Here is a 24,510-nt window from a genome sequence, read left to right on the forward strand (position 1 = left end):
TCTTGGTATTGCCAAGTCCCCTTGCTGCAATTCAACCTATGCATTTTATCTTTTAAATAGGTAATGCACTCTTAACTGATATAAAATAACAAGTTATTTTATGTTTTTATGTTATACAAGTTATTGTATGCTGACTTTTTCAGGTCCATAAGCACATCCTCACTCGGTGGCACCATGTGATAAATATAAATTTTAGATCCCTTCTTTCATTTGAGAAACTACCTCATCTCTTACAGGCCATTTTACAAAAAAATAAATGGAAAGGATTTGGTGACTGATGGAAGCGAGGACTGGAATCTGGAATTTATACTGGGAACTAAAAGGAACTTTGACTATATTATTATTATTATTTATATACATACATATGTTTTCTTTTACTTCTATATGTGGTTTTGTTGATAGTTTTCAGCACACTCTGAGATGAAGGCAGGCCACAAAGGACAGGAAAATGCATAATTAATGCCAAGTTTCTGTGCAGCCGACAGGTTTTTCTGCTTGCTTTTAAAGAAAGCTGAATGTCTCTCTAAAGAGAAACCTTCTTTACAAACAATGGGATTAAATTCCCTGAGCAATCACTACGCTTGTCGGAAACACCAAAGCAAAATGACCRTTTCCAGGCTCTTTGCCCTAATGCTAGGGCAGCAGGGCGCCAGCGGCCTCTGGGTTCATGGCAAGACAAAATATATTAGGCTGTAATTTGTCAAGCACAAATTATTTACAGAAATTTCTTCCATGTAAACCTGCAGCACCGAAGGGTTTCTCCTGATCTTGATTAATATGTGATTTATTTACTTATTTTTGCTGAAGGCAAATCTTAGTCATAGACCACTGCCAACTGCGGTATCTGGTCATGGGTGCTCTGAGGCACTGGGGATGTGTGGCAGCTTGTCTAGTTCCCTCCTAATTGATCATAATTAATTGTCATAATTAGTCTGTGCTGTCTTTTTTTTATGATAATAGATTGATGTAGCTGGAACTCTGATATTGAGGGAGCAGCTGGAAAACGTGGATTAGCTGTATTATATTCTAGAGATTGGAAGTCCATTAGGCTTCCATTTGCTTACTTGTGCCAGGTGATTGATTTTTATTTTTGGAAGTGTTGAGGAAGTTCATGGTTTATGGATTCTTCTGTCTTCAAGGTCATAAAAGTATTTTTAATATTCCAGTCATGCTTTAACTGTCTGTAATATTGGCACATGGGAGTGCAGTTTCCTTTTATGAAAACAAGATGGCCATAAAAATTATTGCTTTATGAAGCAGTGTGGCTTTTTTAATAACATTTTAACATGTTTTTCAGGAACTTATCTCTGATTTGGGTCATAACCACAAAAAAACTTTTCCAGAATGCATTGAAATTAAGCGTACTTTAAGGAAACCAAACTTCTTGGTAGCAGTATAGGCTACTGAAGCTGTGTTTCTTTTCAGTCTTTGTTTTGTCTGAGTTTTGGGGTTTGTATCTGTTAAATAGATGAAACGGAGCAAAACAGAAACTAATCTAATCTTGCCCCTTCTGTGTGTTTGGGTGCCAGACATGGTGCTCATCAGGACTGTTTAAGTAAGCGGACTCACAAATTCTTCCTAAACAATTTTCCCGTCCTAGCTTTGGCCACAAACTACTCGGATGTGCTCGTTTAGGAGCAAGGCCGGGCTCCGGAGCTCACCAAGAGGCTTCTCTAAGCGTGCCCAGCGCGAGTGCCTCTCGGATCCTGCTGCTGCTCCCGAGCACCGCGCTCRGAGCATCCGAGCAGGAGGCGAGAGCCGCCGCGCGCGCCCGCCGCGCAGCCCCTGCCCGGGCGGACGGATCCCCCGCCCCACGTGACCTCCGTGTATTTTTCCAAGCCGTGGAGCCGATCGCTCCCACCGTTTTGCGCTGCCTCCCCCGTTCCTATGGTAACCATGCACTCTGTGTCCTCGCAGCGAGGCGCTCAAGCTGGCAGCCGCTCACGCGTCCCAGCAGCTCGCGGCTCTGCGAGAGGAGAACGGGAAACTTGCCGAGGAGCTGGGCAGGAGCAGGGACGAAGTCACGAGTCACCAGAAGGTAGGGTGGCCGCCGCGGGTGCTCGTGGCGCCGCCGGCCGCGCGCCGGTGCAGGAGCCCTTCCCAACGATGCCTGGGTGATGTCGCGCTGGGCGCTTGGGGTTCGGAGGCGAGTTGGGCTGGGAGCACTTTAAAATAAATCTGGGAACCACCTGCGTTGGGAGGGCAGAGCTGCCGGCTGGCAGAAGGTTATATAACCCAGGAAGGATGCTTAGGAGGCTTGGAAGGAAACGTGAAGTAGATGTGCTTTAGGCAAATGTATTAAGACRCTTGCTGTTTCTGTCAGGAGTAATTTTATTACACAACTATGGAAATCTTGATCTATCCTGCTCTTAGGGAAGATAGATATTTAACTATCCCTATTCCTACTCCCTTTTCCTCCCTAAAAAAAGAGCATTTAGGGTGTCTTTCAAACCCCTATTTAAAACTACTTGAGCTCTCTCTGTAAGAAGTGCAAGGCACATGCATGCTTGCTCAAACTTCTCTCTTCATTTACATGAACAAGTGGCTGCAACAGTGGTGAGTACCGGAGGACTGGAACTGATGTGAGATTTATTTATTTTTTTTCACTGAGATTTAACAGCAAGGAAATATTTTCATTTCATTATTTTATCACTTCATCTGCATGTTATTGGAATCTTGAATTATGCATTTACAGGTGTGCAGCTTGCAACACTGTTAGTTACCAAAAAAATGATAGATTGACAGTGCTAAATGTGGTAGGTGTATTTTTCTTTCTTTTATGGAACAATTTTGGTGGCAGCCGTGCTATGAATGCGTCGTTGGAAGACCTAGCTCGAAAGCTAGCACATATAAAACATGTGTGCTGCCTTTCTCGGGCACCGCTTGTGCAGCAGAAGCTGCACTTGTTTCCAGGGGCAGTTGCACAGATCCTTCTCGTTGTATCACAGAGCTTCATGCTTAGAGCCCAGAGGCTGCATTTTCTGCAACAGACCCATTTTGAGATACCGAGGATGGGTAGCTCTGCGTTCAGTCCTGTTTCTAAATCCTGGTGGCTGCTGGCAGGAGTGATGCGTGAGCTTCATCATCCTGAAGAGCCTTTGGAGATGATTAACGAGAGTCCCAGACGTGTGGGCTCAGCCCCTGACTCACGCGGCATCTGAGCAGGGATGTGCTCAGAGCGCTCTCATCCCAAACAGCCAGTGGGAGCTCTGCTCCCCTCTCCCACATATTTTCTTAAATTATTTCAGAATCCGTGAGGGTAACTTGTCATATGAAGGAAAGGTTGTAACTTGAGGAGGATTCAGCAACACCAGGCCAGTCGCTCTGCTTACCAGCCCGAGGTGGCAGCCAGAACACCAGGCACAGGCTGGCAATGGGACCTCAGCCTTGGGGACCGTGTCCAGCCGCGCTGTGGATCTGTCGGGAGGGATGCTCTCCTCTTCCTGGGATGGAGACYGCTAATCCATGAAGCACAAGGGATAGTCAGTCATCCTGCACACCTAGTCTCAGGCCTTTTCTGCCTGCGAGTAGAAGGCTCCAAAATCTGCCAGAGCTTGGAGTAATGGTCTGATTGTCCCACTTAGCCGCTTCCGTTGCACTTTTAGACTTCATCATATAAAGGGATTAATCTTGCAGACCTGGGAATACTGGTGTTGCATTTTAAGAAACAATAGGGCCTTTTAAAGGCTGAGGAGAGGCCTTTAGTATTCCAGGGACTTTGATGGTGGTAAAAGGCACAAAGGCAACACGGTGTTACATAAATCAGGTCTTCCAGGTGTTGTGTAACCAGGAGYGCAGCTCCTGCCGGCTCGGCTTGTTCAGCTCCCACGGGTGGGATGTGCTGCGTATCTGCTCCTGGTTGCTGGGGAGGGAAAGCAGATGTTCTCCCAGGAAGCATCCCCGGCCTCGTCTGGAGCGTGTGGGACACTAACCCTCTGCTCAGCGTGGTAGAAAGCTCCTGTTCCCTTGGGGAGTAGCGCTCTTCACATCCCCCTTTAGGTCTCACCTAACCTAAACTTAAAGTCCTCTTGTTCTGCCCTTGATGCTGTCATGTTCYCTAATGAAATGGCTGCAAAACCAGCTTGCCCGGAGGGTTTGAGCCCTGTCGTAGGCTAACAGAGTCCCACAAACTCCTCAGCCGTCTCCACTTGGCTGCRGTTTGGGAGAGCGCACGGCCTATTCGGGCACTAAATGCAGCGTGGAATTAACGGCTCAGGCTGTCTAGGGTGAAACATCCAGGAAAAAACATTGCTGGGAAGAATTGTTCAACGTGGCTTTAGAGCTCAAGCTCTACCCTACCTGTGAGGAAGCTTCACCTGGAGCGGAGGTGCTTGTGGAGCTGTATTTTATGCAGTGGATACTGGAAAACATCGGCAGCAGGAAAGACAGCACAAGGATGTGGCAATATCCCAGTCTGTGCGAGTTTCGGGTGCATGTGCCTGTGGAAGAGCGGTAAGCAAGGTAGCCAGCATATGTTTTAAGTATTTTGAGCAGTTACTATGGTAACTATATAAATTCTAGCAAGTGTGTTAGTCAATTGGGTTAGTGAATCTGTGGCTGCATGTGACACACTTTGCAAAATTAATGAATACTGTTTCATGAATGATTTATCCTGACATCTAAAGGTTAAAGTGTCGCATAGTAAAGATGCTGAGGAAGGTTTAATCTATATTGATTTTTAAATAATTAGCTGTTTGTAATTAGTTGGTCTTGCAGTGAGATACATATTCAGCTTGGGGAACTCTTCTGGCTTCTAACTCTCTGCCGCAGTATTTGGGGAGCCCCAGACCTGCCCCTGTSTTTCAATTTCAGGGGAAAAAGTGTAGAGAAGAGTGAGCAGGTTGCTGGGGACACGTGGATGAGACGGGGGAGCCTCTCCTAGCTCTGCCCAGGCTTGAGCTGTGACCGGACCCAGCTGCAGCAGTGGTTTGGAAGCTGCACAACTCCCTTAACATCTTGTTCTCCTTTTACTTTTCTTTCTTAAATCCATTCCCAGCTTGACCAGAATTGCTCAGCTGGCTCATCCCACAGCTGGGAGACTAGGGATGAAACACAAGGCTCATGATCCCAATCTTGGAGCATTCTACAGATGCTGAAGCCTTTCTGAGAGAAACAAGCTCAGAAGAAGCTTCTCTGCTCGCCGTGTTTTCCTGAAAGAGGCTGATGTGAAAGAGAGGGGTTTTGTGCTGGGTGGGAGGGGGTCTTGGAGCGTGGTGGCCGTGGCCATGGGGAGCACAGCAGCTAGAGCGGCTCTGAGAGGGTTTTGCAACTGCAGGCTGCAATCAGGAGCGTGAACAGCAAAACCTTAAGCTGTCTCAGGGTGGGATGGAGCAGGTTGCTGTGTGGGCTGTGCCTTGCTAGTGCCGGGATAAAGATGCACTGCGTGGCTGGAGCGAAATGCAGGTGCTGATGGAGGAGAGCTGGTCCGGGGGAAAGCAATCGTYGGGAAATAGTGACACTCAAGGGACTGGAACGTGAGGCTGAGCGGGGAGAGGGGACAGCGATGGCAGCTGTCAGCGAGGGGAGGCTGCCTGGTGGATGCGCCCATCGCTGCGTGGTGCGCGTCAGGATAACGCAGAACGTGTGCTGGGATTTGCGAGTGACACATTTCCCACTTTCCCGTGCCTTTTTGTTTTCTTTTTCATCGGGGCCTATAGGTTTGAAACAATATTTTCAGTTGGAGGTTTTACTCCAACCAGTATTGCTGGTCAATGGACAATTTGTGATTGTGCGGTTTCAGGAGAAAATCTGCAGAGGGATTTTAGGCTCCGTAACATCCAAGTTTGCCTTTTGATAATGCTGCTGTAATGTGTTAAACTTAGCAAACAATTCTTAACGTATTCACTCTGTGCTCTCTTTTCGTGTTTGTGTTTTAGCTGGAAGAGGAAAGATCAGTACTCAATAACCAGTTATTAGAGATGAAAAAGAGGTAAGTTCTGCTGTGCCTTTAACTACACAGTCCGACAGAAAAYATGAGAAAAGTTAATATGAAAATGGTACTAAAAAAGAGCAGTGCTTTTATATCTAAACGTCTTGAGGTTGTGGCACAGATTGACTTATAGAGGGTATTCTCTACACTTACTTTACTAAAAGTGAGATGGAAATGCATCTGTATTAATATAAGAAGTAGAATTTACCCTTTGCTCTTATTTAGTTGTGCACTTCTTGCTTTAGCCTAGTTCATTTTCAGTAACCAGCCTAGCGTTTGGGTTTGGTCTGCTCTGGAGTATTGGATCGCCCATCCACCTGAGAGCCGTGCAGACCCTGCCCAGCCAGGTTCTCACACAATAAYGGAAGTTTTTAGTGGTGCTGAGGCTTGTTTTCAAAAAAGGAGGGAAATTCTCTGCCACCGTTATTCAGCTTTGAATGTATTGTTTTTATAGATTTGAGATACTCATGTGGCAGTCGTTATTGTAGTTCATTCAGCACTGTTTTTGAACACCAGGAGATTTGTCCTGGGTCACTGGGGCATCCCTTTGTAAACTCCACTGAGAAAAATAGTCCCAGTTACAAAATGTGCTGCCTTCTGCTGTACGTAGGGAAAGCTAATTGGCTAAACACTTAGGAAAAAATGAAAGAATTCATATAGATTATTAAGAAAAAGATCCAACGTTCCATGACACCAAGTTTTTTAAGAAACAAGGAAACAGAAGAAACAGATCCCTGTTTATAATCTCCTGTATCACTAACGATAGGGCAGAGAACAGTGTATGGCCCCTTGCACATCTTTGGCTATTCTTTATTCCCTAAGAATTTGATGTTTGTAAGTGGGTCACATTACCAAATATCACACTCGCGAAGGCCAGCRTGCACATGGGGTGTTACAAAAGCTGAAGCTTCCTCGGAGAACATAAGTTTGATCAGCTGTCATAAGGAGAAGCAAAATCGTATGAAAGTCTGATCATTTTAACCAACCTTTTGAACTGGATCACTCAGTTTAGCTGCAAGGCCAAGTGTGTCATTTTTCTTCTCTAAGAAAAGGTGAAGAAGATAGATGAAAAGCTCATGTAAATTATCATAGACCTTTTGACATGCACAGAAAATAAGTTTACACCAAGGTTTATCTCCAGAATAGCTGAAATGGAGGAAAAGAGGGAAAAGGAGGTTGATTTAGTGCTGCTGACAGCTTTGCAGCTGTTTATAGCCATTATTTAACTCTCTCAGCCATTTAGAATATTTTTAAACATGTTATTTTAAGTAGCATAACTCCTGGCAGTTCCTTTTACCATAAGGAAAGGATTGAGGGAATGGGGGCTCAGGCCTGCCTCGTTAGTTGCTAGCAGTTTATTTCCTGCTATATACTTTAAATTCAAGCTCTGCAGTAAGCTATAAAAAGCGAAGTTCGTGGCTCTGGTTTCCCTGCTCCTGAGYTGGATTTTGATATCTGCACTGAGCATTCCTCCTTGTTAATTCTGTGTGTGTCTCTGCCCCGTGTGAGCTGCCTGGGACACCCCTAGGTGACCGTGTTAAACCAATGTGCGTGTCCCGTTCTGGGCTGCCAGAGGCCCTGGCTCATCTCCAGGCGCTTACACTGAGATGCCCACGTTTGCTGCGCTGGGTTCACGCCACGTGTCCCAACAGTGTTGGATAAACTCCAATAGGGAGGGTAGGACAGGGAGCAGGAGCAGTTGCCTTCACTGACACAGACCACAGGCCACTAGGTGTCAAAATATGCATGTTACGTGTGACTGCTGCAAATGAAAAGATTTTCAGGAGTAAAGAGCTAAATAAATGAATAAAGTGGGTATTCCAGGCTGTCCCAGCAGCTGAGGATGAGTTGTGCCTTCTTTACTTCAGTATCTCAGACTTTTAAGGCAATAAACATCTTTTTTTCTCAGTTAGGTCAAATCTCTAGCAGCAGTTTTTCCATTTCCGTCCATACAAAAAATGTCCTCTTTTATTTTTGCAGACTTTCTCTAAGAAATAGTCCAGCTAGGAATGAGGAGTGTTTAATSTATACGAATCTAAGGGGATTCTGTGTTACTTCAGCTCATTGGATTCATTGTGGGTTGCTAACTGTCTGACTGTCTTTGAGCTTGCGCTACTTATCGATACTCATTTCATTCCTCTCTCTTCCCTTTCCTGCCCTTGCTTCCTTTGCTATATCTGTGTGTCTTTAATGGTAAGACTCAAGAAAGTCTATCCACGTTACAATAAATAATTATTTTTTTTTTCTTTAAGTAAAGTTGTTGTACATATTTGGCTGCCTTTGTCCCTCGGTGTCTTGCTTTTGTTTTGTAAAATATTCAGCAGTATATATTATTATATATATATATATAAAAAAATATAATCTATATTTTTTTACTAAGTCAAGAAAGCCTCTCGGTGCAAGTTCACTTCTTCCTTATGGTATTTTGCATTTCTATTCCATGTTTCTAACATGTGGTTCTTGTTATCTTGCATTTTTAAAGCTTGCCCAGTAACACTTTAAGGTATTTGCTTCATTCTTAGAATTTCTTATTTTTGTGGTAAGGGAAGAATCTGGGTGATTTTTTTTAAAGGGTTAAAAATAATAACTCTTTTCTATGACTTACCTGCACTTTTCAAAATAAGTTTAACCTCCTCATAAAAGTAGAATTTTGAAATTGAATGTGAAGTGATAAAATAGGGTGTTTKGGGGTTTTTTTGTTGCTTGTTTTGAATCCCTTCAGGTGGGCACGTGTTTTAGGCGTGAGTTGGAGGGTTTACGTTCACGTTTCCAATTTTCTTTCTTTTTTCCTTCCGATAACTCAGCTGCTTTCCAGGAGGTTTCTTTTTTCTGCAACTAATCAGCACTTAGTTCCGCGCCTTGGGGCCTGCGGTGCCGGTTGCGCCCAGGGAGCCCGGCCCGGCGCGGGGGGCGGCTTCGCCACAGGGCTGCTCAACCCGGGGCTCCGCTCCGGGGCTCCCCGAAATGCAGGGACTTGGAGCTCCTGTTCCCACAGAGAACCCTGGAGGAGAACAGGATGGACCTTCCCCCTCGCCTTCTGTTTTCTCTCCTCTCTCTCGTTTCTCCCYCCTTGTGTTACTGTATTCTAGCCTCCCACAGCATTTGTAAATATATACGTGTACGTGCTCAAACTATTTTGCCCTTTTGAACCCCCTAGATGCTTGTGCCTCTTTTTTGCCAAAGCCAATAAATAGCAAACTAACCACTTCTGTGCAAGAAAATAATAATAATAATAATAATAATAAAAAAGCCTAGTCTTGATCTCGAAGACGATGATCTGACCAGAAGGTGGAAGCAGGGGCAGAATAACAACCTGGTGAGCACGAGGCGGTCGCCGGGCCCTGCCTGCCCTCCTGCCCAGCCTGGGGACCTTGGAGCAGCGGCTGCAGGATGGGCTTTGGTGTTCAGGGCCCGCGCGGCGGCCGCCTCCCCCGGCACCCCGGCCCTGCACAGACCTTTCCTGCCCACGCGTGTTGTCTCCTGYGCTGCTCTCAGCTTGCGACCCAGTTTCGTTTCGAACATACGGGTCAGGAAASGGAGGCTGCTCTCGTGTGTTAGTGCTCTGTGGAATCGGGATTGGCAAGGAATAATGAGGAGGTTGACTAAATGTTGTTGCCCTTTTTGTTAACAGGACTATAAGGTTGTATTTGAAGGCAAGATTGTGCGGTCCGCAGTTTGTTGTGTTTCTGTTTATATTAATTCTCTCATTGTACAAACATACCAAAAGCAAACCCCCCGTTTGGATTCCTGTGTGGGGGCCGCACCGGCGTTTCTAAACCCCAGATTCTCCACTTGCTGCTTCCATTGCTGAGTACAACGTTCACAATGAAAGAATTACGCTAGCTGTGCTCTCATTGCCGAGTTCCTGGTTTATCTCGAGTCGCTGAGGTTGCTGTGTTTCATGGTCTGGGTATCGTGGCTCTCACTAACTCTAGATACCAACCTTGTGAAAACTTGGCTGTTTGGGCCGCTCAGCTCTCCCTGCCCAGCTCTCGCACAAGGACACGGTCTTAATCTCTTGGACGGTCCTTGGGGTTGTAGTTTTGTTTAGGTGCCTGGGTGGAATCCCTGTGCGCTCGCCTGACGCGCGGSCGCTTCCCGCTCCGCGTTGTCCTGGCCCTACGTCCCGCTCGGCCAGTTCAGCAGCAGCCCCTCGGGGCTGGGAAGGGGGAAAAGCAGCCAAGCTGGGGCAGCGAGCCCGGTTTTCTGAACAGAGATGCATGAAGTTGCCTAAAGAACAGGCTTCATTTGCAGAAGCTTAGTTACTGTCTAGATAAGTAAGCAGAATTTACAGTAGTGATAAAAGAGAGGGGGAAAAAAAACACCAAAAAGGAAAAATTCAAAGCCAGAAACCTTCTGGTTTGTAAGGACCTTGTGTAGCAGCAGCCCTGGTGCCAGGGGGCCCCGCGTGTCCCCTGTGCCCTGTGGGGAAGACTCCAGCGCTAGTGTGAGGAGACTGAAGCCAARCGGTGTCCGGGTGGCAGGAGCGGCCCCGTCCAGCCCCATCCCCACGTTACTGCTGGGGCTGGGGCCGTCGCAGCCCCTGGGACAGGGTTTCACGTCGCCCCTTAACCCCCGAGTGCAGCCGCTGTCCAGGGCTCTCCTGGAAACCAGGAGCTGAAATCCAGGCAGAGCTCATGGCCCTTATGGGATCAGCGGAAARAGTTGGGAAAATAGAAAGAATCATTTGTACCCAGGAAGGAGGAGTTTGTGTGTGGTTTGGAGGATTTCTTTTTAAAGCTGCTTTTTTCTTTTTAAATAAAACAAATCCCAAATAGTTTTCTGCTGAAACGGCAGCTGTTGAAGGCCCAGAAGTTCTCCAAGTAACAGCTCCGGCAATCACGATGTCACTGAAATTAGTGAGGACCAGCTGATATTTCCAGCGTCATCAATGCTTTGCATGACAACTTGTACAATGAGCTTTGCATGTATGTTTTGTTGCTTGTTATTAATTTTCAAGAAGTAACAAAACTCTGAAGTTAGCTTTTGTGGAACATTCTGTGAGAAATGTTTGTTTATCCTATATCTCCCCAGTCTTTTAACTTGTTTGTTTAAATTCAAATGGATACGATGATATGCAGATTCTGGCATGTACTACGTAGGTAAACTTTTTGCTTTGTTTCCACAGTTGTAAAACATGAAATTATTATTAAGAATTTAATTTTGCTTTAAAGAACCACATTTTACAGTAGATTAATATCTGAAATTTAAAATTAAACTTCTTTAGGCAACAAYGACAAACTTTTGTTTACGTGACTTCTGATTGTATCTGGTTTTCTTTTAGAGAGTCAACATTACAAAAAGAAATTGATGAAGAGAGAGCATCTTTACAAAAATCCATCAGTGTTACCAGTGCCTTGATCACACAGAAGGATGAAGAACTGGAAAAACTCAGAAATGAGGTACGGTCTGGAAAATGCGGGGTTCAGGCTGCTGGATGTTCTGCTTTTGTAAGCCTATRGTTTTAGGATGATTCTAAACTTGCCACCTAAAGCTATGCCAACCTTTATGTAAGTGTTGGCTTAGATTTTGCTTCTTTTTTTCTTCTTTGTAAAGAGAAGTTGCATCTCAGTAGCTTTTCTTGGTGTTTGCAGAAGTCTGTTCTTTGAATAGCAAAATACTTTTAAATCTGGGGTTAAAAGAAGGGCTGTAAGTGTCTGGCTTGGTGTGAGTGCTACCAAATTGTTGCTTAATCCTCTTTTTTATTTGAGTGTAGTTAAACCTTTGAGATAGACCTAAAGATACCTGTGTCCAGCTCAGGTTTACAGTGACTATTTGGCCCTTACTGCTAAGAACGTTCCCCGGRGGTTTTGACTTCGCTCTGGACAGGCCTAAATATTCACAAATAAATCCTGCAGATCACAGTGCTCCGTGGAGAAAATGCCTCTGCAAAAACCTTGCAGTCAGTGGTGAAGTCACTGGAGTCGGATAAGTTGAAGCTTGAGGAAAAGGTGAAGAACTTGGAGCAAAAACTCAAGGAAAACAAGAAACAGCCTTTAACTGTAACGAGCTCCGCAGGTAAGAGAGCGCGGGCGCCGTCGACCCTCCCTGCTTTCGGCTTTAGTCTTCTGGTGTTTTCACACCTTTGGTGTTACCCAAATAGTTAAACGGAAGCTTCACTAATGCAGCTTTCGCATTGTGGATCCCATGCAAGATGAGGATGAAGGGAATCTGAGTAACTGTAAAACATAAAGGCTGCAGACATCCCAGTTCACCTCGTTTGACCTATTGGCGGGGCAATTGGAACTGAAAGGAAACGTCCATAAACCCGCCCAGAAKGTTTTCCCTGCCTCCTCAGGCCAGTTTTGTTTGCTCTCCTAGTAGCAAAGTAACTTGCAGGCACCGCCACAGAATCACCTACCTGGCCACGGGAGTGGGAATCCCAGCGTTTGACACCAGTTCTGTCCTTGCACCGAGCTGGCTTTCCCTGCRCGTGAGCTCTGCACCTCTACAGTCTCATCTTTGTGACACAGAGGAGAGTTTCCTTGTGGATTTGTGCAGTACAGAAATAGATATATTTCTGTTTTTAAATAAATAAAGTGCAGTATTGAATAAGCTTCTGTAATGCAGTGGTCAAAATAAAACAATCCCAAATAGCTCACACTATTTCTGTGTCTGACTAAGGCATTGTAAGCTTCAGAATTTAGGTTACTGACTATTTATATCTTTTTTTTTTATATTTTATTTTTTTAGGTGACACTGCCACTAATCAACTTCAAGATGAAAGTGCAAAGGAGAGTCAGGTATTTGGTCTGACATATCAACGTATTAAAACAACAAGTGCCTTAGCAAGCAAAGGGAAATGCTGTTTTCTAAAAAATAAAAGAAATGTATTCCTACCACATTTTATAATCAGAATTATAACAAGYTGTCCCCTTCTGTTTCTGAGGGGAAATATCCATGTCAGAAACGTTAAGGCCTGGGTGACGAGCTGTGCTGGGGGCATGGCTGAGCTGTAGGGGCACACGGGAGCCCCTGGGGGGTGGGTTTGGAGCCCCAGCGCCGTTGGGCGCCCGTTGGAGTCCTTCCATGTGAAGGCTTCGCAGGAACGAGGGAGCATCAGGACGTGCCGGGAAGGGCTTCCCGAGGACTGCTYCGGCTCCGAGCTGCTGCGGTGGGAAGCGTTTGTCTTTGCCGGTCTTTAACCATGTGTCCTACCCAGAGCTGGCAGCAGTGGGRTGAGGAACTTGCTTTGAATGTGGAGAAATATTTAAGAAAGAGTAGGAATTTCATGMGGAACATGAAGTGCTGCTGAGCAACAGGCTGGCTGTGGCAGCCAGTGCCTAGGGAACAAGGTTATGTTACTGTAAAAGTTCTTGTTAGATCATTGGTGTCAGTTACTTGGGTGAAAACGTCCTCCTTAGTGACGTAGTGTGCACAGAGATCAGCAGCAGTGGTAACTACTAACCACCTTCTTATTTTCTTCCTTTTTTATTTTCCCCCTCTTCCCTGCATCCCCTGCATCCATCCGCTGCTGGCAAYGCTTCCTTCCAATCAGCACATGGTTTGTTCTGCTTCTCAGCTTCTTTTATTTTATTTTTCTCTTCGCCTTGCTTTCCTTGGCCGCTCTGAGCCTCGGGACAGCCTGTGCCAGACTTGTGCAGAGCTGCCCTGCTGGTCGCTGGCTGCCCTGGCTCCAACCTGCTTTGGGAGACGTGTTTGGAGAGAACGCGGGTGCTGCAGCGACTCCCTGCCCTCCAGGGGAGCTCCAGGGGACCCATCACCCCTGGCGTAGCCGCCAGGACCGCAGCTTCAAAGGCGTGCAGATGCTCTTCTGCATATTGCAGCTTGCTCCTATATATAATGCATTACATCTTTAAAAAAAAAAAAAAAAAAAAAACAGAAAAAAAAAGAAATTAAAAAAAAAAATCCATTGGTGGTGGATGGAGCCCCACAGACGCCTGTCAGGCCCATGGGCCATTGCGTGGAAATGGGCAATTCCCTGGACAGAAATTGTATAGAGGGTCTCAAAGATTCTCTGGGAAACTTTTCCCTGTCCCTGGCCCCCATTCTCTCCGTCTCCCCCCATCCTCTCTGTCATTCACTGGTCGGAGGGCAGAATTGCTGTAGAGCTGTACGTGTCTGCTGCTGTTCTCTGGAAGCGCAGTCCCAAACCTGCTCACTGTCCTTGTTCTTGGGTGTTGTAGATTGACTTCCTCAATTCGGTGATAGTAGATCTGCAGAGGAAGAACGAAGAGCTGAAGCTGAAGGTGCAAACTATGTGTGAGGCAGCCCTCAATGGCAACGAGGAAGAGCTGATTAATTATGACAGGTATCAGTCTTACAGCAATACTTGTTTTGTGCTTCAGAAGCTGTTTCTAGCAGCCAGTTCTGCCAGCTGCAGTTGTGAAGGACAAGTGTACCTTTCCTGTGAATTTAGGGTGATTGGATTCAGCCTTCTGCCAGGTTTGTTACTGCTGGGAACCTGGTGGTGAAAAGCCTCTTGGTTCTGTGCAGAACGCTGGTGTGAAAAACAGCTCGAGCAGAGTTGACTATCCTAGCTTTAGATCTCTTCTATAACAAACACTTGTTTACTTTTGGTTTTAATAATATTTAGCGTTGTGGATATATTTACAGAAAAAGGGCCACTTTGTTCACTAACTGTTGCAGCCCAGAGGGATCTGGGGTCCTGCAGGGAGGGGCCAGAAGGTTTTTCACAGGCCTATTTGTAGTTTCTTGGTGGCTGCGTTGACCACGGTGGGGTTTTCTTGCTTTCACTAATGACGTGACGAGGGGGCGTAGGGGCTTTCTCCCTTCGGGAGAAGTTTCCAGCCTGACTTGTGCTGCTCCTGGCCCTGCAGCGAGGAAGAAAGCCAGTCCAAGAAGAAACCTCGCCTCTTCTGCGATATCTGCGACTGCTTTGATCTTCACGACACCGAGGACTGTCCGACGCAGGCGCAGRTGTCCGACGACCCTCCCCACTCGATCCACCACGGCAGCAGGAAGGAGGAGCGCCCCTACTGCGACATCTGTGAAGTCTTCGGGCACTGGACGACCAACTGCAACGACGACGAGACCTTCTGACGCGGCTCGAGGCCGGGAGAACGAACTCCTTGATCGCGGCCCCCGGATGCTTTGGTGCCACCGGCGTTCGTGGGCGCGGAGGTCATGAACAGGGGCAGCCTTTCTTGGCCCCTCTYGCTCCCGTTCTCCTCACCTATTGACTCCAGAATCAAAAAATTGATAAATATTTTGCTCTTCCACTAATAAATACTTTATTCCCCTTTATTAAACTTAAGTGAAATATAAATAACTGATTTAACAAATGATTTTATGCTGTTTCTTCCCAGCTCCTGGGTTTGTACAATCTCTAACACGATGTGTCCCCCCTCCCCTTGCATCTATTGATGGGAAAACATGTATAGGAGAAGAGTGCAGTTATGTTAAAGCTTATTTAAGTACCTTAAGAGTTATGCTGTTAATTTTCATATTTGCACTAAACCATTAAGGCTGCATTTGTACATGTAGATTTTTATGCTTTTTTTTTTTTTTTTTTCCTTTTGACACTGGAAGTGTTTGGGAAATGCTCCATCTTTCCCCCTCGGCTCCGTGCCCGCTGCGTGCGCGTGGCCGGCGCGGCCCCCCGTGCAGAGGCGTGCGTGTGTGCGTGTACAGACGGATATCTATTAAAATTATATTTTGGAAAAAAAAAACCAAGGCCGAGGTGAGGCTGTGGTTGGTGCCGGGGGTGACGCGGGCCCTCCGCGCCGCGCGGGGGCGCTGTGGCCGTGGCCGTGGCGGTGGCGGTGACGCGGGCTGGGCCGGGCCGGGCCGGGAGCGGGGCGGCCATGGCTGCGCACCTGAGCTCGGGGCGGGTGAACCTGACGGCGCTGCGCGAGGCCGGGCGCAGGGAGCTGCGCGAGTTCCTCGACAAGTGCGCGGGCTCCAAGGTGAGCGGGGCCGGGGCCGGGCGCGGGGCGCCTCCCGCGCCGCCGCTGGCCCTCACGGCGCGCCGCCCCGCAGGCCATCGTGTGGGACGAGTACCTGACGGGCCCCTTCGGCCTCATCGCGCAGTACTCGCTGCTCAAGGTGAGGCCGCGCTGCCCGGGGCCCGCGCGCCGCCGCCCGCGCGCCGTGACGCGGGCCCGGCCTCCCCTAGGAGCATGAGGTGGAGAAGATGTTCACGCTCAAGCCGGGCCGCCTGCCCCAGGCCGACGTCAAGAACGTCATCTTCTTCGTGCGGCCCCGCCTGGAGCTCATGGACATCATCACGGAMAACGTGCTGAGGTAGCGGGGCGCTGGCGCCGCGGGCCGGCCGCGCGGGGCCGGCTCCCACGCCGCGCGCGCCCGTCTCGCCCGCAGGGAGGACCGGGGCCGCGCGCCGCAGCGCGACTTCCACATCCTGTTCGTGCCGCGGCGCAGCCTGCTCTGCGAGCAGTGGCTCAAGGAGCAGGGCGTGCTGGGCTCCTTCATCCACCGCGAGCAGTACAGCCTCGACCTCATTCCCTTYGACGGAGACCTGCTCTCCATGGAGTCCGAGAGCGCCTTCAAGGTAAGGGCTAACGGGAAGAGCCCGTGCGCCCGGCCGTGCTGCCCGGCGGGTGTTTCCAGCTACTCACGTGGCGGTGAAGCGCCTGGCAGAGGTGCCGTTCAGTCCTGCGTGGGACAGAGCTTCCCACCTCATTTCCTGAGTAAACATTGAGGGAAGACGCTGTGCTTTAACTGTAAAGTCTGGGGTTATTTTCACAGATTGAACATTCATAATACGTCAAATACGTGTTGCAAAGGGCTGCTGTCGCTTCACTCAGCACGCTGCAGAGCTGTCGTGTGCCGGSACTGCTGTTTGGTGCCAGGCTCTGCTGACACTTACAGCTGTCCCCGACCAGGGGTGTACCCCGTTTCCTCAGGACGTTTCACCTGGGGACAGAAGCATCGGAGAGACTCTCTTCGGCTGGAGCTTATTGGGTGAAGCCAAGGGGACGTGTCCTGGCTGGAGGTGTCGGCCCCATCGCTAGGGGAGGCACTCTCTGCACCCTGCCTCCCTCCGTCCAGCTGGCAGCACTGTGTGTGCTCACAAACCATTGTAGTTTGGCTAAATGGTTGATTCACTAACAGTCCCTACAGATAAGGTCCATATTTGCCAAGGGCCATAGGTTTTTTTTCTTTTTCCCCTAGCTTATGTCTCTTCTGCTCTGTTGCCATGGTCCATGTTCGGCTATGAAGGCATCTCTGTCGGATTGATTCCATTGGGAATCCCTCTCGTTGCTTAGGAATGTTACTTGGAGAGTGACCAGACAAGCCTGTACCATGCGGCGAAGGGGCTGATGACGCTGCAGGCTCTCTATGGAACCATCCCTCAGATCTTTGGGAAGGGGGAGTGTGCCCGGGTAAGGCAAATGCTGCTGCTTGGTGTAGTTCTTTGGACATGCCATGGGCAAGGTGCATCTCACTGACACCTGAGAGATTTTTGAATCAAAATTCTTCACCCTTCTTGTCCTACCGGGATTTCAGAAGTATGTCCAGCAGGTCTTTGCCATCTCTGCCTGAAACAGCCTTTACTGTTCCATAAATCTCGCTGTCAGCCAGATTTGCCTCTTTTCACGTATTTTTCTCCTAGTTGCACACCACCATTGTGGTGCACAGAAACTTCTGTTTCTGTGGCGTATAACAGTTACTCTGTTGGCATCAGAAGGGCTGAGATGTGCAACCTGCTGCTTGTGCCTTATCTTTTTCATTTCTCCAYATCCACTCATCCTCTTTTCTCCTCCTTGATCAACCTACAGTTGCCTGCTCCCTTTTGTCATTAGTGAGTGGCTTGAGAGGAACCCAGTGCCATGGTCGCAGTTGTTGCTGTTGTGCTAAGCCAGCAGAGGAGGCCTTGGCTTGTGTCTGCTTGTGCTGCTCCCCACCTGTCAGTCACTTTGGACCTCTTGCCATTCGCCTCCCTTACACAGGCCCACATCCCCATTCTTGCAGGAGATCCGTCTGTCTGTTGTGGCCTGCACCGCAACCAGACCAATGATGTGGTTTATTTTCAGCACGTGGCTAACATGATGATCAGGATGAAGCGCGAGTTCCCCGGAAGCCAGAACTCGATCTTTCCCGTCTTTGACACCCTCTTGTTGCTCGACCGTAACGTCGATCTGCTGACGCCTTTAGCGACRCAGCTGACGTACGAAGGGCTGATTGATGAAATCTATGGAATTCAGAACAGTGAGTCCTCTGCGGGTCCAAGGGGAGAAGTCTCCGGTGTGCAGGGGCAGCCTGGATTTCTTCCTCTCCTGGGTGAAATGTGGTTGAAATTAGTAGTGGGATTTAGCAATCCCAAGCTAGAGCTCGTCATGATGAGCTGTGCTCCTGTTTTTGCTTAGGAACAGGAGTTAAGTGTGTGTCACTGAATATTTTGGATGTCAGCTGGGTGCAGACATGGTGACACAGAGCACATAGTGTGGGAGTAGAAATTTCCCTGTATGTCTTCACCGTGCAGCGTGGATTGTTCAGGCTGAAGGAGTTTGTGAAACACCAGGGGCTCTGGTGTTTCAGGGTCCCCCCCCTTCCTTTGGGATGGTAGAACTTCAGAGGGGCACTGGTGGCTTTTCATTCCCCCCGTGTTCTGATGACTGACGTAGGACTGCTTCTTTGGAAGCAGGATGCTGAGTGCTTGGATCCCAGTACTTGTGTACCTGCTTCTGGTACGGGTGTGTCTGGGGCTGTGGGTTCCTGTGKGAGTGCAGCAGACGGTCCTTCTTCCCCACGCACAAAGTTGTTATTGTTATTAAGGCATTTATGTTGGCTTTGCTGCTCAGAACTGTCTCCAGGTCAGGGGACAAGCTTCCTGCTCTGCTTTTCTTGACTCCTCATGGTGAAAWTCCAGTTCTTACACAAGTTATTTCTCCACATTTGATAGCTTATGTGAAACTCCCTCCTGAGAAGTTTGCTCCAAAGAAGCAGGGTGATGGTGGCAAAGATCTGCCCACAGAACCCAAGAAGCTGCAGCTGAATTCTGCTGAAGAGCTGTATGCGGAAATCCGTGACAAGAACTTCAATGCTGTGGGGTCGGTGCTGAGCAAGAAAGCCAAGATCATCTCAGCAGCCTTTGAGGTGAGACCTGTGTCTGCCCATGCATCCCCTGGGCATCCTGCCACCAGGTACAGACGTGGTTTGTGTTCAGTGGGGCTGCAGTTGGCAGCTTGAGCTGCTGCCATGGAATAATCCCTCAGCCAAAGAAAACAAACACGGTCCTCAGAAGTCCCTCTCGTCTGTTCCCCTGTCCTGTCATGACATCGGCTCCACTTCAGCTGTTCCTAGTAGGTGCTGGTCACATCTCTTAGGAAAGGTAATGCAGATTCCCTGCTCACCACAGGCCTCTGTTCTGGGACTTTTGCTGTCCTCAAAATTCACCTGAACCACATTTCTGCTGTGTGAGCCCACAGTTCCCTAAATGGGAACTGCCTTCTTTGGTCTGCAGAGAAGCTACATGCTGTTTACTTCTGTAAGAGGCCAAGAGTTAATTTTAGCATACTGATCCATTTCTCTTTGTTGTTGTTGTTGCCTATAAACTCACTTATTGCTTGTTCYTCTGTGTTCCCTGAGGGTGGAGAGAGAAAGCTTTAAGAAATAGAGCTCCAGAATGCGCAGTCATATTTTGGCTGGCATGAGAAACACTGAGAATGTGAAAGCCCCAACTGTCTTGCRGGAGGCTTGTCCTCTAAACAGATGCTGTAATGTTACCTTAGGCACACTGGAGAATGCTGTGGGGCACGTTTGTGGGGTTGTTTGGAAACATCATATTGATACTTTGTGAAGAGACAGAGATGACACATCTGTGGTTTGAGAGGACGTGGTGATTCTCAAAACAACTTGTAGTGGTTGTTTTTTTGTTTTTTTGTTTTTTTTTCCTTTGCACTTTCACTTCTGCCACATTTAAGATGAGGTAGTGGTCCCTTAAATGGCGTATGCTTGCTTAGGTTTATCCCCTAGCAAATAGGTATTATTGCTATATTAACACTGAAGGCTTTACTGATGGCTTATTCATACCGGTTGTTAAGAAAATTAAGAAATTGTCAGAGGTAATAGGTGATAATGAAACAGCAGCATTTTGATAGCAGAGGACGACTTAAATTGCAGGCTTTATCATTATCACGCTCCTGCCTGCACTTGCCTATTTCAGTCTTTCACATGTAAGTCAAATTATTATTTTTATTCCAAGTTGCAGCAAGCTCCAAGTAGCCCATACTAAAGCCCATACTTCAGACCTCTGAAGTGCTCTGACACCTGAAAGCTGCTCTGTGCTTCATCAAACGGTTGCTCTAAACCCAGGACAGTGTTACAGCCAGGTACAGCGAATGGCAGGCTCCTCTTGAGAGATGCAARCCCTGCTATTCTGCAGCCACTTGGAATGCTGCGTTGAGGGGAAATGTGTCCCTTTTCTCATTGCATTTTTCTAAAGCTCCACATTTATTGGCAGGTAGCAAAGAAATTCATCTTTGCATGAAAAAGGTAAAGTTTTGCGGGTTGGGAAACTGAGGAACAGGTAGTCACAGATGAGGTTGGATAAAGGTGGAGAAAAGTGGCRACTCTGGTATAATGGAAGAAACAGTGTAATGGTGAGACCCTCTCTGCTGTTGTACTCTGTGCTGGCTCCTCTAATTTTCAAAGTGCAGTTAGAGGTAATGCTGTGATTTTAATGAGCACTTATTTTGTCTGAAAAGTCAAACACCTCTAACCATATTTGTTGTTGCCAAATTACAGTATTGTATCCTGCTGTTCACATATTTCACCTTTCTGTAGTTTAAGCAGTCAGTAAAGAACCTTTGTATGATGAAATGATCTAGCTGGTGTGTGGCTAAATATACTGAATGGGAGCTAACCTAGTGATGAATTTCTTTAGGAAAGACACCACGCTAAAACCGTTGGAGAGATTAAGCAGTTTGTCTCGCAGTTGCCACACATGCAGGCAGCAAGGAGCTCTCTGGCGAACCACACCTCAATTGCAGAACTCATCAAGGACATCACCAGTGAGTATTCACCAAGCACTGCCATGTGAGTGTCTCTAGATGCATGGCCACTTGATCAGTATCATTCAACTTTCCAAAGATTGGGGTTGTTCCCATTGGTGCAGCTCTACTGAAAACCTTACATGTAGAAAATAAGCTGTCAGTTGCTAATGTATTGATTTGCATTCTTTTCCCTTAAGCATCGGAAGATTTCTTCGATAATTTAACAGTGGAACAAGAGTTTATGTCTGGAATAGACACAGACAAGGTAAAGAGATATTGACATCTTGTGATTCTTGYCTTTATTTTTTTTCCTTTTCAAAAAAGTTATTTTGTGGGAAAGAGAGGCTTCTGCTCTGACGTGTTCTGTGACGCCGTGTGCTGTGAGGGTGCACTGAGAAGTTCAAGACTGTTCTTGAAGCAATTGATTGTGGAATCAACAGACCTCAGAAAGATGCTAGGTGGAGCCACTGCTGTATCACCATTTAAAAGATGCTCTTAAGCTATCTGGAGAGCAGCTGCACTCCCTTTCATGCAGGTTTTTCTTTTCTTTTTCTTTTTTTTTTTTTCATAGTGAAACTAGGGAAAAGTAGATCTTTCTTTCCAGGTCTGCTGGGAACTTTAACAAAGCATTGTCTAACAGTTTATGCATTTTTTTCCATAGGTTAACAATTACATTGAAGACTGCATCGCTCAGAAACATCCCTTAATTAAGATCTTGCGTCTTGTTTGCTTGCAATCTGTGTGCAACAGTGGTCTAAAACAGAAGGTTCTGGACTACTACAAAAAAGAGATTCTCCAGGTTGGGCTATAACTTTTCAGTTTACTTGTTTATCTGAAGGTTACATTTTTATGATGCTTGTTGTCTTGGCCTAATGCATGAAAATGCTTTTAAGTGTTACTGAATTTTGCTGCTTTGTACTATGGAGTGGAGGGGAGTAGAATTTTGTACAACACAGTGTAATGTTTGTTGTTGAATACCTGGGCATAATATTAAAGGCAAATCTTTCATGTTGCAGACTTATGGCTATGAGCATATATTGACATTAAACAACTTGGAAAAGGCCGGACTCTTGAAATCACAGACAAGTGGTAGGAATAACTACCCAACAATCAGGAAAACCCTGCGCTTATGGATGGATGATGTTAATGAACAGGTAAGCATACATTTGAGCTTCCAGTTTAYGCAGGGGATACCACACCTACCAATAAGGCATTAGGTGCAGCAGGAAAACTGCTGTATTTGTGTTTGATTTTGCTTTGCAGCATGAAGGAGCACTCACCTGCTTCTTGCCTTCGATGTCTCTCTCACAGAATCCCAACGATATCTCCTACGTGTACAGCGGCTACGCGCCGCTGAGCGTGCGCCTGGCGCAGCTCCTGGCTCGCCCAGGCTGGCGGAGCATAGAAGARGTTCTAAAGATGCTGCCTGGTCCCCATTTTGAGGAGAGGCAGCAGCTGCCTACTGGCCTTCAGAAAAAACGTAAGTTTTGTTGTTTACGAGAGACATAAAATCTCTTTTAGGCTGGCATGAGGCAAAACGGTATCGGGGCTGGGTGAGCCTGGGCATCTACCTCATATGTTTGTTCCACCACTGTATTACATCTGGCCTGCTCTTGACAGATAGGTGTCTGACTTAAAACTGCCAGCCTTACTGTGACTTAGCCTACTGAGGAACAGAACTGCATGTGTTTAAAATGCATCTGTAAAACAGATCCCTATATGTTTAACTTCAGAGCACTAAAATAATTGCTAACTTTATGCTCAGATTTGCATAAGTAACATTACAAAGAAGGCCAACATTCGTCTCATAGTAGTAAGCCTGAGCAGAGAGACACACATCCTGGAAAGAAACTACAGATCTGGGAATGCAGCCTGCATGTCTGTGCCCCAAGCTGGTGCTCTGCTCACTAGGTTTCTTGTCTACTTCAGCTGCTATCTGTATTTTAGGACATTTTGAGTTTGACTTGACAGGCAAAGGATATGAAATGTTAGTATAAAACTAAAAGGCTGTAAATCTGTTTGGATACGCAGGTCAGCACGGTGAGAACCGAGTCACTCTGGTGTTCTTCCTGGGAGGYGTGACGTACGCAGAGATCGCAGCACTCAGATTTCTGTCTCAAATGGAAGATGGGGGCACAGAATATGTCATTGCCACCACAAAACTGATCAATGGAACAAGCTGGATCAAATCCCTCATGGAAAAACTGGAGCCTGCCCCTTTCTAGAGTCTGTGGCAAGAGACTAACACTAAGAGGCCGTGTGTGATACAGGTGTGTGGGTCTCTGGTCTTCTGGCATGGCTGCCTATGCATCAGAGAAGGAAGAGACTCTCCTGAGGCCAGGTTATGATGCAGTTACCCACATTCCGCTCTGCACTTTGGTGTTCCTGCTCTGTGTGGAACTTCCTGACAGACAAGCAGTGCTGAAATGCACTTTCAATGAAATAATAAAAAATAGGAGAAAGAGACATCACTGCCTGTGGTCTGAATACTCATCCCAGTGCTAGGGGAGGGAGCCTGGTCCCTCCATTAGACAGTTAGCATTTTTTTTTCTTCCTTTCAGGCTAGTTTTAATCTGGTAATGTGATTACTTTTTTTTGTTGCCTTCCTAAGAAGGCAGGAGGCAGGATGTCTTCTGCTTCTTATTGCATACTAATATTTCTAGTCTCTCCCATCTGGTAATTCTGTCAGTGCACTGAGATCTGCTGCTGTCAGATCTGTACTCAGATGTGCTTTGAAAGGCTGCCACTACGAGCCCCCTAAAAYGGGCTGATTTCCTTTTCTCTGGGTTCCCTCCATATTCTGTATTTACAGGGAGCTACAGTGGTTTCCTTTCTGGGCCATGCTTAGGCTCTGTGCAGAACTACTGTACTGTGTTTAGACCTACAAACATTCTTTGTTCTGGGTTTATTAATGCTGCTGTATGGGTGTTACCTGAGCCAGTAATTTTTGTGATGTCTTCTTTATGACTTAGACTTTGAGAGCTTGTAGCAATGCACATGACTCGCAATTACTTGTAAAAATGGCAAAGAACAAAGACATGAAAAAATGTGCTTTCTTTCCTCCAGCATCAGTACATCACTTTAAAGAAAATTTTAAAGCATAACTTTTTTTCCTGTATTTTTTTTCCTAGTACTTCCAATTTTTCATCATTATAGTGTTGCTAGACAGCTAATGGCTGAATTTCTGAAGCTTGGCTGAAGCATTCACAAGTTGTGGGGAGTAGTCCTTTTGGATGACAGCTCTGTGATTGCAGACTGAAAAACAGTGACTTTATATAATCAGAAATGGAGAAATTGAAATTGCTGCCTTAGCTGGTTGACGGAAGGAAAGGCCCTAGACAAAGACTCTGCGGTCAGCACTTAAACCCCCCAAAGGTTCTGCACAGTGGAGGGGGGGACAGGGACACACTTCTGCTCTCATCTTTCTCGTGAAAGATGAACTTCTGCTTCTCCAAGCTCCAGCATGTTCATGTGAGGTGCCAGCCAAGGGGCCAGGCCACTGCAGCTCAAGATCTTGGCAATAGATTGTGCAATGGAAAAATAGCTGCTGAAAAGAGGAAGCCATAACATTTTTCCTGCTTAGGTTCAGGCACACTCTGAGCACACAMAAAAAAAGAGCAATTATATGGTACTTAATTTACA

At 46.9% G+C, this 24,510-nt stretch overlaps 2 protein-coding genes across 6 annotated transcripts in view; both read left to right on the top strand.

The window, feature by feature from the left end:
- CLIP1 (CAP-Gly domain containing linker protein 1) overlaps positions 1-15,201 on the top strand; it is a 54,899-nt gene extending 39,698 nt beyond the window's left edge. For 2 of the 5 annotated variants that reach the window (XM_026041820.1, XM_026041823.1), the window contains 8 exons: positions 1,918-2,038; positions 5,877-5,929; positions 11,214-11,331; positions 11,788-11,947; positions 12,623-12,672; positions 13,428-13,433; positions 14,077-14,201; positions 14,731-15,201. In XM_026041820.1, the coding sequence (XP_025897605.1) occupies positions 1,918-2,038; positions 5,877-5,929; positions 11,214-11,331; positions 11,788-11,947; positions 12,623-12,672; positions 13,428-13,433; positions 14,077-14,201; positions 14,731-14,953 (856 nt within the window). In that variant the 3' untranslated portion in view covers positions 14,954-15,201. Of the gene's footprint in view, positions 1-1,917; positions 2,039-5,876; positions 5,930-8,127; positions 8,169-11,213; positions 11,332-11,787; positions 11,948-12,622; positions 12,673-13,427; positions 13,434-14,076; positions 14,202-14,730 lie in introns of those variants that run through there. The other 3 variants (XM_026041821.1, XM_026041824.1, XM_026041825.1) reach the window with 2 other exon arrangements.
- Positions 15,202-15,717: 516 nt separating this feature from the next.
- VPS33A (VPS33A, CORVET/HOPS core subunit) lies at positions 15,718-23,843 on the top strand. Its single transcript, XM_026041774.1, has 13 exons — positions 15,718-15,819; positions 15,893-15,958; positions 16,029-16,156; positions 16,232-16,421; positions 17,140-17,256; positions 17,908-18,082; positions 18,777-18,970; positions 20,760-20,886; positions 21,066-21,133; positions 21,530-21,667; positions 21,885-22,022; positions 22,180-22,348; positions 22,900-23,843. The coding sequence occupies exons 1-13, from the start codon at positions 15,718-15,720 to the stop codon at positions 23,091-23,093; spliced, it is 1,806 nt and encodes a 601-aa protein (XP_025897559.1). The 3' UTR covers positions 23,094-23,843.
- The last annotated feature ends 667 nt before the right edge of the window (positions 23,844-24,510 follow it).

Source organism: Nothoprocta perdicaria, unplaced genomic scaffold, assembly GCF_003342845.1.
Source record: "Nothoprocta perdicaria isolate Ctin4 unplaced genomic scaffold, notPer1 scaffold_294, whole genome shotgun sequence".
In the NCBI taxonomy this organism is placed as follows: Eukaryota; Metazoa; Chordata; class Aves; order Tinamiformes; family Tinamidae; genus Nothoprocta; species Nothoprocta perdicaria.